The following is a 15,954-nucleotide window of genomic DNA, read 5'->3' on the forward strand; positions in this document are numbered from 1 at the left end:
TGCCTAGAGATTCCCACCCCTATTTGCAACACAATATTTTATTAAAATTAAGCATATTTTCCTCTAATTCTTTTCAGCTTTTCCCCATTATTCTAAATGACTAATCTCATCACAGATATTCAGTATTTTTTACTGCAATACAAACTTTTTTTAAAAATATTTTAGTATTAATTCTTATGTGTTTAAATAATAAATCTTTTACAGTAATAAGAATGAGGTTATCAACTGGGTAAAGAAAATTGGGGTGATTAATTGACATGAAGATAAGCCGGGCTTAATTTTATAATTTCTTATTAGTGAATTATGAGCTGGGCATGTGCTGACAGTTTTTTGTGTGATTCGCCCATGTATCTGATTTAAAAATCCATACGAGCAAGAAAATCATATTAAATTAATATGTAAAGATGTTTTTTTTATTTCTAGATGTGACTAGAAACCAAGATCAAAAACCTAAAATAATGATACAAAACAGAGATGTGAAAGCACAACAAATTAGTCATGCATTTGAGTGTCTGTGTTGTTTACTGATTTCATTGGCCTGTTGATGAACCAATGAAATGAAAAAGAGCCTCCACGCTCCTGCTCTGCCTTTCCAGTCACGTCGCAGCATGGCATCTGGAGCGTTGTGGCAGGGTCAATGTCAGCGAAACGGCACAAAACTCAACGCAAGCAATCAGTTTACCAGAGAGATGCTAACTCGGCGATGAGAAGAGAGGGGGGCGCATCGATGCCTAATTAGCCACTAGCATGTTCTCTTTAATAATGCAGAATTAAAAAGCCAGGAGGACCACACACACTCATGTTCACACTAGAGTGGGGTTCACGCTCATTCGAGTCCCAGTGGGCCCCAAAACTCAACAGCTCAAGCAGGAGTCCCAGCAACTTACAGAACAATGGTAATGAATAGAGAGAGAGAGAGCACTTTGTTTGTGCTCATATTCTGAATTTGTGACGAGGGAGTTGTCAAACGACAACTATCACGCTTGTGGCTGTATGTCAGGCGCAGTATTCACTCAGGAGTGGACTGTCAGGGAAAGGCCCTGTCTCATTACACAGAAGCTGTGTGCTGGTTGGCTCCGTGCATCCACCACTGGGGCCAGTGTAGGTTCCTGTGGGGCCGGCATCTGTGTACTGACAGCTGGCCCTCCAGGGAGTGTGTGACGTCCGCGCTCCCGAGCTCGATACTGTACCGTTGCATATGCAGGCAACAATACACGGACAGAGACTAAGCTGCAGCCATGAACTAGCATTTTTGCCATTGAGGCATTTACATTTTACAAAAAAAGTTCAGGTTATCTTGTTTATATTTGTATTTATGAATGATCTAATAATTATGGAAGCTTGTTTTAGGTATAGCAACTTTTTATCTCACAAATCTTGCTTTTTTGCACGCAATTGTGAATTTACATCTTGCAATTATGACTTTTTTTTCTCAGAGTATAAACAACAAAACTCAATTTTGAGTTATAAAGATATAAATTCAGAAAGAAAAAAAATTCACTCAGAATTGGACTTTATAACGTAGAATTTTTAGAGTTTTTAAATTATTAGTTTTTTCAGAACTGTGCGATTTAAACTCAATATTGTGAGGAGAAAAAAAAGTCAGAATTGCGAGTCATTAAGTCAGTATTGGCGAGATATAAATGCGCAATTGCGAGAAAACTGGTCAGAACTGCAAGTTTATATCTCACAATTCTGATTTTATATTTAATAACTCGCAATAGTGAGTTTATATTTTGCAATTCTGACTTTATAATTCGCAAAAGAAGTCAGAATTGTGAGATGTAAACTCGCAATTGTGAGGATAAAGTGTCACAATTATCTTTTAACTTGTTTTGTTCCGTTGCTTCCGAAAATAATACTTGTAAAAGTTATTTTATGACTGAAATAAAGTTTAAAAAAAAGATTTAAAAAAAGATGGCGAAACAGTGACGTAATCGTGTGACGTGTTTACGTACGTGGTATCTCGGTTTATGGCCTGTACAGCGGTGCGCCAGAAAATGTTACATAGAGAAATTTATTTCGTTTTAAACTTAGCAGTTTGACATCGACTTCTTCATATTTACCGTTAAAATTAAAACGATGAGTATTTTTGATAGCCGCGGCCATCTACTAAAAACAAAATGACAGTATTTGCGATAACGCTGCTGTCAGGTTCGCCCGCGCGGCATATCAAATTCTGAGTCACTGGCAAAACTGGACGCTTAATTTTTAGGCTGAAGCAATGGAGTACTATCCAGGCTTGTGCAAACCAACACTTTTAAGTGACAACGCCCTTTAAAAACAACCCTATGCGAGCAGCGAGGTACACTTACCTGCATTGACATGAAGACCAGCCGTCTCTAACGTTACATGGCATGCGCAGAACGGATCTTTCCTACTTCATCCTCAGTTCTCGTGGCAAACTTTCCATTCAGAGGAGGTAAGCACTAACAGGCAACAAATAAGGGTCATGTTTGGAATGGAATGCTAGCGTATGCTCACTTCATAGTGTACACTGCATAGGCTACTGTCTACAGTTTTTTTTATGTGAATGAACAGTATGTGTACAATATTAAACATGAATCTGCTATATTGTTTTTTTTTGTTTTGTTTTTTGCTTCATATACTAGTAAACATTAGTATGGTAGTATGCTATTCCTAAAAACAATTTTTATTTATTATTTCAATGTCTCATATTTTTAGATAGCCTACATGAAATGAATATTTTAATGTACAAGTTGAATGTGGTTTATTCAAATGTGATTTTGGCTCTGGCTAGTACCATATGGTGGGATTTCATATCTCAAATATACAGTAAGGGTTGTTTGTGTGGTCTTAAATTAGAACTACACCAGTTTCCCTTGCTTTTTGATCACTTTTTGTACTAAGCCTAACATCAAGGCACCTTTATTTTACTTAATTTATTCATGAAAGTATTCCATCCATATGATGCACTTTAGTTTTCGCTTTCTTTCTCACGGATCCCCCCCCAAATAGATGTGTGAATTTTGTTCAGTTAAGCTCATCATACTCTACAATATTGTTCAGCAAGCACACACTGTAGTAGCCCTGGGTCTCGTAATGCTGGAAATGAAACCGGTCCATCGGAAGTTCATCTACTTTATTAACACAGAGAGAGTTAGCAGAGTTGTTCTCCAGAACCCACTGCCCTCGCTGTGATCCGCACCTTGTGCCAGCTTCATTCTAGATAGAGACATTCTTTCTCACCCTTTTTTTTTATACGCCCACAGTTTTCATTTTGCATTCATTTCATTGCTTGGAGTCATGAATTTTTCATCACTGGTTTCATGATGAATAAAAGATAAAAAAGGGAAGGACATAGAGAGCTGGAGTTGCTTTGTGTTTGTGTATCGTAACTATGAGAGTTCACAAAAGGCACTGATAAAATCTGTCACCACCAGCGCGCTGTATCGTTCTCTAGAGTGATAAAGTACATCGCAGTATTTCCTGTACAAAGGTGACTGATTGCACCACTACTGAGACTAAAGGGAAGTTGTTGTTAAAATTAGTTCAAGAGGGAAGTTACTGGATTGGTGGGGAAGGTCTTCTTTAAATAGAAAAGCGAAAATCTGTTGCACTTTGGTTTCATGAGATGTGATGAGTGTTTTGAGTAATGTGTTACTTCTTACATTTATCTGCAAAGCAAAGCATTACTTGATCGATTTAGAAAAAAATATCAATTACTTTTTGCAAATATGCAATATTGCAACTATTTTCAATTTATTTAATGAGCATTTTTTTCACCAATGTACAGAAAAATATGGATATATATAAGGATAAGTTCACTTCTAAATGAGAATTTCCTGAAAATGTACTCACCCCCATCTCATCCAAGATGTTCATGTATTTCTTTCTTTATTCGAAAAGAAGTTTTCTCCACATAATGGACTTCAATGGCAACCAACGGGTTGAAGGTCCAAATCAATGCAGTTTCAAAGAGCTTCGAAGGGCTTCAGAGGCTCTGCATGGTCCCAGTCGAGGAATAGGGTCTTATCTAGCGAAACGATCAGTCATTTTCTTAAAAACCAAAAAAAATTATAGGCCTATACTTTTCAACCACCAATGCTCGACTTCGGTGTTCCGCTTTTGCAGAAACGTCGGAGTTGGAAGTATTGACCCAGTGCCAAAAAACTCCATCTCATGTTGTCCTCCAACTTTAAAATCGTCCAACATCGTTGTTTTACCTTTATTACCTTTAAAGGGCGTTTGATTTAGTCTTTGCACATTAGTTTTAACACTGGGTCGGTACTTCCACCCATAGATATACATCATAAAGACTAGATGTCTTATGGCGGAGTCTCTAACGTCATCACCAGCGGCCATCTTGTCACAGGCAAGCTTTCTGGCGGGCTCTGTGGTACCTGATGTAAGGCGAGTGATCTGCATGAACACAAATACTCTCATCTCGCTGAAATCTTGACGGATTTACAAATGGTTTGGTTTCTTACCAACGTTATTAACGTGGCTATAATTTTGGATGCTTGAACAAATTATGAATAATTATTCATAAGTATGCAGTGTCATAACTACATCTCTGACGTTTATAACAAACCAGTTTGGAAATCGGTAGAAAATTGAGTAAGTTATGGTTATTTAAAAAGTACATGCACCATTAAAACACAATGTTACGAGTGAGTGAGCTGACTGTGACAAGATGGCCGCCAGGTGCGGACGTCGATCTCCATTGGCCAGCAGCGCGGACGAGACATCTAGCTTTTATTATGAATATCTATGCTTCCACATATGTCATGGCCGTGACCTTTCCAACGTGATGGCGTCATTCATCGCGCAAAAGCAAAACACAGAAGTCGAGCATTGGTGGTTAAAAAGTATATATTTTTTTAATTTATGAAAATGACTAATCATTTCGCTAGATGACAGAGCCCTTTGAAGCCCTTTGAAACTGCATTGATTTGGACCAAGCCTGCAGCACTCCTCTCAGAAACTGAAGCCTACGCGCCTCGATCGCCCCCCGGGGGTTGGTCCCAGTATCATAAGCCCCACCCCTCCGTGTTTTCTAATGGACGCGAGACAAAGTAAACAATTAAATTACACTTCAAATTATTGTTTCCTAAAGATGGCTTCTGTCATTTTAGGCAGTTTTCATCACAATGATTTAATTTCAAGTGTTCGTTCTTCAAATAGTTTTAGTTAGTTATTTGATGCAATAAAAACGGGGGTGTGACGTCATGATTGACAGCTGAGATTGACGTCTTCTCTGAGTAAAGTTGTTACTGAGGCACCAACTGACTTTTTTCTGGATTTTTGGGAGGAGATTGGAGCTTTAGCTTTAATTTCTACATTTCCATAACTGTTTATTTCACACCAACAATGAATTGTTCTGCATCTGTTAGAGTGTGGGCGGACTTTTGATAATCACGCCTCTACTTCCTGCTCTCTACTGCTCAGATTCCAGTCCCGAGATCACTACACTAGTCGCGTCGCCCATATTTTTTTACGGTCTATGATTTGGACCTTCAACCCGTTGGTTGCCATTGAAGTCCATTATGTGGAGAAAAATGGAATTGTTGGAATGTTTTCCTCAAAAAACAATTTCTTTTCAACTTATGAGATGGGGTGAGTAAATTATCAGGAAATTTTCATTTTGAAGTGAACTAATCCTTTAAGATTGGTTGTATTAAAAGCATGATGGGTAATGTAGTTCTAGAGAGTGTGTCTCATACTGATGGAAGTAAAGTTTTCTTTCAACCCATTTTTGCCCAAAGTTTCAGGCAACTGAAAAAATAACACAAAAGTAACTTAAAACATTACTTTCCTTTAAAATGTATGATGTACATAGTTTTTGTAATAATGACCCCAAGAATCGATACAAATCGATTTGTGAGATTCCAAAAGAGATTCCCACTTCTAGTAAAAACCTCCCCAATGTTAAGTGGAATCACAAATGGATTAAGAGATACAATCTATGTATTCAAACAGAAAGGTCTAATTTTGTACCAGTTCATCATCCGCTGAAGTAATTAGAAAACATTTTGCTTTGCACACCTTGACTCTTAAACCTAACTGCGTTTCTCAGGCTCTGCCAGAACCAGCCTTCCGCCGCTGGGTTTCTGGGCCACTCCAGCACACTGTGTCCACACAGGCAGCGCCGCAAGTTTAAGATTCTCGACTGCCGAAGAACCGGTTCCAACAACACCAACACCATCACGTCCACGCCCTCTTCCAGAAGCCTTTGTTGCGCTAGGAAAGCCGCCATCTTGAAAATCCCACTGTGAACAAATCCCTCTGTCAACACAAATATCGTCTTCCTACTCCGATGTATGCTCTGGTTTAGGTTATCCATGATGGGTGTACCAGGAGTCCAATCTCTTTCCGCCAGACAGAGCGGATGAACTCGTCTTCCTCTATCTTCCAACAAAAAACGCAAGTGGTTCAGTACCCACTCTGCCGCCATTGGATCCTTGGTGTCGTACATAACAAAGGCATCATAGGTGCAGTCAGTCGTCTTCAAGTAATAACTTTTAATTTTGGCTTTCCAGAAATTATAAATGTACGATATGTCCCAGTAGAACACATGTATTGCGATAGTTGTAGACATCATGGCAATGATGATGGATGAGGTGAGTACATATAGGATTTGAGCAAAACTATCGTTGCTGCAGGCATTTTTAAAGTCCAGATTGACCATTGGATGTCCCCTTTTGGATTCAGGAAGGTCGCACAAGATGTCTGTTGCTAGACGAGGAATGACTGTGTCACTTTTCTCTAACCAGAGAATGAAGTCCAGAAGGTTGCAGGTGCAGTGGATAGGGTTTCTCTGCAGGTTCAGCATGCTTAGATTGTGATCACTACCTGTCTGGAAGGATGTGTCACTGATATGTTTTAAGTGGTTGAAAGCAAGATTAAGGATCATCAGGCTTTTGACATCTTTGAGAAAGCTGTAACTCAATTTGACGATCAGATTATGACTCAAGTCTAAGACCTTCAATGAATTTGTATGTTCTGATAGTTTTCTAGGGACTTTACTCAATTTGTTCTTACTTAGATCCAGAGTCTCCAACTGGGGTAAATATTTGAGCTGTTCCCACTCAAAAGCAGCAAGCGTGTTCCTGCTCATGCCAAGATATTTTAGCGTAGATGGAAAATAGCTGAAAATATCATCTGGTATTTCGGATAGCTTGTTTAATGCTATATCGAGGTGTGTTAGGTTTGAGAGAGACGTAAAAAGACCTTTAAATCCACGGCCCTTCTTCCACATTATGTCCAGTCGATTGGCTTGGAACTGTAGCTCTTTCAGTGAGTCGCTCCGCAGAGTCTTATTGGTCAGCGTATTTATTTCATTCCAACTGAGATTCAGCACTTTGAGGAACTGAAGGTTTTCCAGGAATGTCAGAGTGCTCCTGACACCCGCCACCTCAAAGTAATGTTTGTTGTGACTTAAATCCAAAACTTCCAATTCTTTCAGTTCATTCAGTGCTGAATCTGAACGCATGTAGACTCTGTTTTGAGACAAGTCAAGGTACTTCAGCTTGGGAAAGTGAGTAAACTCTGTACCATTGAAATATGAAGCAATGAAGTTGGAGGAAAGATTGAGGCAAGTGATATTCTCTGCTCCCGTGAAGAAAATTTGTTTGATGCGGTAAATGTTGTTCCTACTGAGGTCCAAAACTGGTCCTGTTGCCAGACACTCAGCTTTGGTAAACGGTGGGTAATTGCGGAACTCTTCATTTGTGTGAATGTAGGGGTCTTCACGGCCGTCTCCGTCATCGTCATCAGAAAGAGCATCACTGGCACACTCTTGTCTCCAAATAGGACTTGTGAATGTTAGCCTGTTGTCAATCAACGAAATCAAAGACAGGTTGTGAAAGTTCCTGAACACAGAGAGATTGACATGTTGGAGAAAGTTGACTCCCAAGTTTAGGACGGATAGGTTTCTCAAACCGAAGAGAGGCCGGAGATCTTCCTCACAAAGATTGTGGAAAATGTAGCCTTCCATGTGAAGTGTTTGGAGTGATTTCAAACTCGCAAAACCTTTTGAGAGGTTAAGCCTTGGGTAAAATGTTTGCAATGGATTATTGTATGAGAAATCTACAACTTCCACTTGTGGTAGGACACTGAAGAATTTTCCGCTTTCAAATTCACTTATCAATGAGTTGAAGGAAAGATACAAGTACTTTAACATAGTAAGATTCCGGAACCATGATGGGTTGATTGAAATTAAAGAATTTCCAGACAGTCGTAGGTCTTGCAGTTGGGATAGTTCATTGAACGCATCCGGATGAATCTGTAGAGAGTTATTCTTGGTCCGACAGGTAGTGCATGGGAAAGGAGCGGTAAAACAGAAAGGGCAGTTTCCAGATAAATCAAGAACTGTCAGGTTTGTTAGACTGTTCAGGTCAGAGGCATGAACTTGCTCAATCCTGTTTAAGAGAAGTGAGAGTTTTTGGAGGGATCTGGGTAAAGCAAAATGTATTGTCTTTATTCTATTTCTGGACAGTTCTAGCTCAGTTAGTTGTAAATGTTGAAATGTTTCATTGTGAATTGTCAGTTCTATACTGACATCATTATAGCAGTTCTTATTTAATTTCAAAACTTTGAGTTCCTTTGTTCCTACAAAGTCTGATGGTCCAATTTTCTTGATATGGTTGGAATTGAGGCTCAGCTGTTGCAATCTGGGAGGGAGGTCTCTAGGAATTGCTGAAATCTTATTATCGTCAAGTAGCAAAGTCTGTAGCTTAGCCAATCTTGAGAAAATCCCATGGTCTTTTTCAAGGCATTGTTCAATCTTATTCTTTCTGAGGTTTATCTGTGTAACGTTAGTCAGATTCCAGAAGGCATCCTTCGGGAAGTAGTGTATTTCATTTTTTGCAAAGTCTAGTTCAGTTGCATTCCAAATCAGGTTTTTCGGGATTCTTTTCAAAGATCTTTCCGAACAGTCCAAGACAACAGAGCTGTTGTCAAGTGTCACGTTACATGGAAGCGTTCTCCAAGCCCAGATGAGGCCTTGAGACGAGTGGGCCGTACATATCAAAATGAACACAAATATCATTTTCTTGAGATTGTGGAGACTCCTGTGAATGAGAGAACATATTGAAAATCTATTATTACTAGTTACTTTCTGAAGCACAGTCGTAAAGAGCAGGGAACAACAAAACTAATCATATAGTTGTGAATAGTAAACTAAATTTGGAGGTTAAACACATCTTTTGTTGTTTGGCGTCAACGGGTTTTTATCCAATCAAACTCTATAACGTTTGGGTGCAAATTCTTCTGTCACATGGTAAAAAAAATATAGTCAAATTGGGTATATGCCAGCCTGGACAGTAGGGGTGTACACTCTAAAAAAAAAAAAGGTTCTAAATGGCACTAAAAGTGGTTCTTGGCTCGTAAACATAGGGGAACCTTTTTAAGTGCTTCAGCGGTTCTTCACCGGTTATTTTGCTAAGGTTCTATATAGCACCGCAACCATATACAGAACATGTTAAGATATGGTGCTATATAGCACCAAAAGTGGTTCCTCTATGATTACGACGAAGAACCACTTTTAGTGCCATATCGAACCTTTTTTTTTTGGTAACGATACACCAATGTTCGATTCGGTTCATGTCACGGTTTTGGAGCCACGGTTCGGTTTGGTTCGGTTCCGTTCTGTTTGCTGTGGAGTCATGGTTCATGGCAGGCACCAGCAATAATAACACTAGATTCACTTTTAACTTAATAATAACAACAGCAGCAGCAATAATTTAACTTTATACCTTGGCTTCACGTTTTCTTTAGAGCAGTTAGCATACCTGAGTAAAATTAAATAAATGAAATAAATGTCTGCACTGTAGACTAGTCAGAAATAATCTACTCATTTTAGCCTACCATTTACCATAATGTTTACTAAAATGTATTTATTTAATAAAAATTGATGACACACAAAAGTTATGTCCCACTTTAGCCTACTTAACAAACACCAAAATTGTATGAATATGACTAATACTGATGAATAAATAGGCCTATAAGTTAAAGATATGAAATAGCAGTTGTTTGTTAATTCTATAGGGTAGCCACCACACTAATTTAAAAATAAACTAAATAACATAAAGTGAAAATAGTGGCATTTTGTAGTTATGGAAACAACAGTTACCATGGCCAATACACAATACTTAATGAACTGTTAATGAAACATGAAAACTGCTCCTGATAAACAGAATTTACATCATAACTGCATGCAAATCCTTCCCTGCTCACCTGGATACATGGGGAAACTGTCTCTCTTTGCCCTTCCACCATGCAACTTGAGCGATCACCCAAGTCATGTGACATGCATTTGGAAGACAAAAGTTAGTGTATACTTAGTAAATAATATTATTATAATAATATTTAGTAAAAATACAGCTCTTATTAGTTGTTAAAAGTGTACTAATTACTATTTAATGTCAAGGAAGAAAAAAAATATTTTGTGGCATAAGGTGAAGTGAGAGCTGTGCTGGAGCAGCGCAGGGGGCAGGTCGCGTTCGGTTTTACATGAGAGTATCGTTGTTCGAACCGTGGGTGGGGTTGTATCGCATTTTTTCGGTTCAGTTTGAATATCGTTAAACCCCTACTGGACAGGATTCATGGCATGCTCTCATCCTCAAAAAAAAAAAAAACCTGAACAAAACTAAGCAAAGTAAAAGAAAATACATTCCAAACTAGGGATGAAACGATTACCGGTTTCACGATAAACCACGATAAAATGTAGTGATGGTTAGTAATATCGTATAAATTTTCATTATCATTAAAACCGCGTGTGATTATCACGATTGTGAAAACTTGCGGTCCAGTCAGCGTCAGTCTGGCGCAACGCACCGCTGTTTTTTGAATGAGAATAAATGGCAGATGGCAGTGACAGCACCGGGAGATTTTTCAGACTTCTAAAAGGACCAAATCTGAGGCGTTGTCATATTTTGGCTTTAACAAAAGTCCTGAGGGAAACTTAATCGAAGATGGTCACCCTGTCTGCAGAAACTGACTGTAAAGTGTTCATTAAGGTGTCAGGTATGATGCGCACATTTTGATATTTAATAAAATAAACTGTCAAATCATATGGAAATATGGATATGCATTATTTCACTAGGATACTGTTTGGGCTCTTACACAAAATATGCTAGATTTAGATGCATCATTGCTGAACACTGATGAGAATATTGCTTGAGAATATATTTACAGAGATAATATTAGAGATTATATTTACGACAAATTATTATTATTTATGTTATGCGTTGCTATTGACGACGGCCATTATAAGGAAGGAAATCACACTGAATAGAATCTAGCTTAAAAAAGTGCATAGAGCTGCTTTAGTTATTTGTTGATTTTCAAATATAAAACTTGTTGAAATGTTTTAAGTGTGTGCATCTGTTCTTTTTGAACACTCATTTGAACAAAACCTTGATAATATTGATAACCGTGATAATTTGGGTCACTATAATCGTGATGTTAAATTTCCATACCGTTTCATCCCTAATCCAAACTACATTGAATGTAGGGGCACTGCAGGAAGAATAAACGTGTGTGTGTGTGTGTGTGTGTGTGTGTGTGTGTGTGTGTGTGTGTGTGTGTGTGTGTGTGTGTGTGTGAATTATTGGCTACTGAGAGCATAAAACCATCAAAATTCAAAAGATGAGGCGAAAACTCAACATTTCTGTAATCCATTTTTGTAAATCTGGGTACTACAGCAAAATCAGTTTAGAACAACTGAACCAATACACTGCAATACAATTAAAAATTGGAATGAGTTTTTATTGACTTGTAGACTATTAATCAATATTTGAAGCCTTAAAACAAGATCATTTGTATTTTAAGTATAAACAATTTGCAATAAGACAAAAGATACATTCTCTGAAAACTCTTCCTCAGACGTTTTATCTGGAAAACAAGGCAAATACTGATACAAATTAGTTTTTGCAGTGTAGTCTACTTTCAAGTGTCTACTGGTCTCCAAAGTAGTATAGAACCATTGTCCTGCCTTATAGTTTTTGTGGAAACCGTGATACATTTTTAACCGGGATTCTTTGATTAATAGAAAGTTCAACATTTTAACAGCTTTTATTTGAAATCGAAATCTTGTAACATTACAAATGTCTTTTATTGTCACTTTTCATCCATTTAAAGCACCTTTCAAAAACATTGTTTTCTGATCCCAAAATTACGATCGGTAGTGTAGTTGTATAACAGATCAGAAAGTGTGCTTACCAGAGCAGTCTGTAGAAAGGAACGACATGGTTAAGGCATATCTGTAAGCTTTTTAAACTGACTGTAGTTTCCCCTTTTCAAGTTTCAGAATGCTTCCTTATTTTTCATCTGAACCAATAAAATGCAGTTTAAATCTGTTTATCTGTTTGATCTATAGTTCACCTAAAGAAGAAAATGCTGTCATTGTTTTGAGACTTTCATTGTAGACAAAAAGCCATTTTTTGAAATATAGCTATTATTTGGTGTTCCATAAAAGAAAGAAGTCATAGGTTTGGAATAACACGAGGGTGAGCAAATTCTGAATTTTCAGAATGTATAGAATATTTACCCGGCTATTTTTGAATGACTGTCAATGAAAAAAAAAAAAAGCCAGTTTGTTGTCAGGTGTAGTTCCTGGACCTTAAAGGGGTGATGAATTGAGAAATCAACTTTCCCTTGAGCCTTTAATATATAAAAGTTAATCGTGACATAAGAATATCCTGTAAGTCTCAGAGCTGAAAACTTCCTTGTTAGTCAAAGAAAAGCTTTTATAGACACCAGGCCCAGAAAATGCTCGATCACAGAATATGTCGACCCTTAACGTCATCGTATGCGGAAATGCCGCCTCAACAGATAAATATGTACACCTGATTCTGTAGCCCCGCCCACCGACTTGTGGATCATTTAATATGCCGAAGATAGCAAGATATTGAGCTGTGCCTTGTTTTGGAAGAACACAGTCGCTGCATAAGCTTCCTTCGGGTTCTAATATTGGAAATGTTTGGTTGTATGTTTAATGAATATCCAGCTCACGTGGGGAAGACATTGCACATATGTTCATTTAACCACGGATTCGTTTGTATACAAGAGACTGGATTTGCAGACAGGATGAGATTACATGAATGAATGAAGCAACACAGTAATGTGAGTAAATTTTTTTTATATGTGATAGTATTGCATTGTTACAGATCAAATACAATGTTACATTGTGTACATGTCTAACTAAACATAACTTACCACTGTTATAGTGCTCGCAAAGCATTCCTTTCTTGATGCGCGTTGTTCACTCTCTTGACTTGATATTTTAAAGAAATACAATCGTGGAAGTTTTGATCATGCTGTCTGCAACGTACTTGGCACGTGCGTATATCCACCGATCGGGTGGGCTAAGTAATATAAAATAACATTCATATTTATTGCGGTTGGATGAGAGATAAATCATTGTGTTTGTTAGATAAAGACCTTTTGCGAGCCCTGTGGGTGAATCATTCCGGTTGCCGTTTTCCCACACGCTTTCTAAACAATGCCTCACGTGTACTCACGGGGGAGCCGAAGCTCATTAAATATGCAAAGCTTATCCAATAATAGCAGTGGCCGTTTACTTCCAAGTCTTCAGTGCGGCACGCCCATAAAAACCGAGTGTGTCTTGAGAGAGGCTCAAAACCTGGGCAGAGAATAGCCTATTACTTATTCATTATGATGTTTTTGAATATAAAAACCACGTGTAGTGGTTCATACAAGTAGACCTCAGACAACAGTATAAAAATAAAAAAAGCCAGTTCATGACACCTTTAACTGAACCTTGGGCTTGGTTGAGTTTGGATGGAAATGATGGGGTTTTCTCATGTTTTATCTCAGTTGTTCCTATTAAAAGCATTTTACGTTGGGCCAAACTTGTGTTTATTATCGTCAACATATTATATTTTACAACAATTTGCAGAACATTATTGCTAACATAGACCAAACCAAATGATCCAAAACCTAAAGAATAGTAAACGCTCAACTCATTGTCAATACAATCCTTTCTTAAACTTCTAATCCTACTTGATTCAATACTATCCTCGATTGAAACAGTAAGATTGTGACCATTGCCAGCAGATCTAAACAATAACCTGATCTGCAAACACTCAGCAGTCTGTTTCTTCTGTTTGCACAGCTCTCCAGCAGCGGCTAAAATCCCCCCTAATCAGCTCTACAGACACCAGGAGTATGCAAGGCCAGACTGGCACTCATCGCATGCGGAGCCGCGAGTGCATTAGTATGCCGTGGAGAAACACGGCGACTGTGAGTGGACACTCCAGCAATTAGATGCATAGCACTTTGTGTGAACCCGCAGAGGTGCCAGTGCTCATATTCTGCTCAGCACCTGGGGGCAGCTTTCATGCATTGCTTTCCAACCGCTGCTACGTGTTCCACATACAGATCGGACCATTATTAATTTTAAATGTGTTGTGTCCATGCCACAGTCTTTGGTATTTCTGATCAGTAGGGATGAGGTATGGAGATGAACAAGGCATGGTTCATTATATAGGTGTGTATTCACTCTGTAATTTGATGTTTCAGCATCATGCATTGTATTAGTGCTGGTGTTTAGCATGTCGTTTTTATGTGCAGAGTGGTGACATCTTAAGTTGGATTAAAGTGTTAGGACTTTGTTTTCTGGGAACTCTTTTCTGATAAGAAGAGCAAACAAACCTCATGAGATGTGCTGCTATTACTCCTTTCTGCATATAAGCAAATCCTTAAACAATGAGTTGAACATCATCTTGACAATGTTTTCCAGGTTGCATCCTGCACTTTTCACCTTTTCCACCCTTCAGGATCCTGTGGGGAATCTGAGCCTGAGGGGGTGTTGAATCCTGCCCGGGGCGTTATGTTTGAGTTGTGGGGATGAGCTTCAAGCTCTTGAGGAATAATGGACTGCAGTTCAATAGTAATGGTGAGTTGCACAGGAAGAGAACATTTTGCTTGCACCGAGCTATGTTTTAGTATTGTGTGTGACTGGATTTCCATAGCAAGCAAAGATATGATGTGATGACACTAGATTGAGGTGCTGATTAGAAAGTTTGTTATCTGGGGTTTCTTTTCTATATATTAATGTTGATTTCCATACAGTCAATATTCAATATCTGTATTCAGTCAACATGACAGGTGAATCTCACAAAATGTCAGGATCATATTTCAATCCAAAATCAGAAGAAAGAAATAAGTTATATATTTTATAAGATTATATTTTGCTAAATGCAAAATCCCACATACTGTGGCATAGATACAACACATTTAAATGCAAACCATTTTTAGTACCATTTAACCAATCAAGCACTTTCTCCCTCATTCAATTTCATGGATGCAATACAAAAAAGGTCTTATTACTGCAGTTTAAATTAATAATAATAATATATATATATATATATATATATATGTGCTGTCAAATGATTAGGCACATCCGAAACATGTATGTATGTATTTAAGATTAATTTGTGATATTTATATTTAATATGAAATGCATATATATGTGTGTGTGTGTGTGTGTGTGTGTGTGTGTATACATGCAAATATTATTTAAATAGTGCATCCAGAAAGTATTCACAGCGCTTCACTTTTTCCACTTTGTTACAGCCTTATTCCAAAATGTATTAAATTCATAATTTTCCTCAAAATTCTACAAACAATACCCCATAATGACAACGTGAAAGAAGTTTGTTTGAAATCTTTGTAAATGTATTAAAAATAATAATTATATATTAATAATAATTCACAGCCTTTGCTCAATACTTTGTTGAAGCACCTTTGGCACCAATTACAGTCTTTTTGAGTATGAGGCTACACATATTTTTGGGCAGTTTCTCCCATTCTGCTTTGCAGGACCACTCAAACTCCATTAGGTTGGATGGGGAACGTCACTGAACGGCCATTTTCAGATCTCTCCAGAGATGTTCAATCGGGTTCAAGTCTGGCCTCTGGCTGGACCACTCAAGGACATTCACAGAGTTGTCCCGTAGCTACTCC

The 15,954-nt window shown here is 38.0% G+C and overlaps 1 protein-coding gene across 1 annotated transcript; it reads right to left on the bottom strand.

The window, feature by feature from the left end:
* Positions 1 to 3,095: 3,095 nt before the first annotated feature.
* On the bottom strand, positions 3,096 to 12,208 carry tlr8b (toll-like receptor 8b). Its single transcript, XM_079803899.1, has 2 exons — positions 12,187 to 12,208; positions 3,096 to 9,035 (listed from the first exon to the last, which is right to left on the bottom strand). The coding sequence occupies exon 2, from the start codon at positions 9,011 to 9,013 to the stop codon at positions 5,969 to 5,971; it is 3,045 nt and encodes a 1,014-aa protein (XP_079660025.1). The 5' UTR covers positions 9,014 to 9,035; positions 12,187 to 12,208; the 3' UTR covers positions 3,096 to 5,968.
* Positions 12,209 to 15,954: the final 3,746 nt, after the last annotated feature.

Source organism: Gobio gobio, assembly GCF_949357685.1.
Source record: "Gobio gobio genome assembly, chromosome: 22".
NCBI classification, from domain to species: Eukaryota; Metazoa; Chordata; class Actinopteri; order Cypriniformes; family Gobionidae; genus Gobio; species Gobio gobio.

Bases quoted from the DNA above. Each gene is read 5' to 3' on its own strand.
- tlr8b (XM_079803899.1), bottom strand. From the start codon at position 9,013: ATGATATTTGTGTTCATTTTGATATGTACGGCCCACTCGTCTCAAGGC.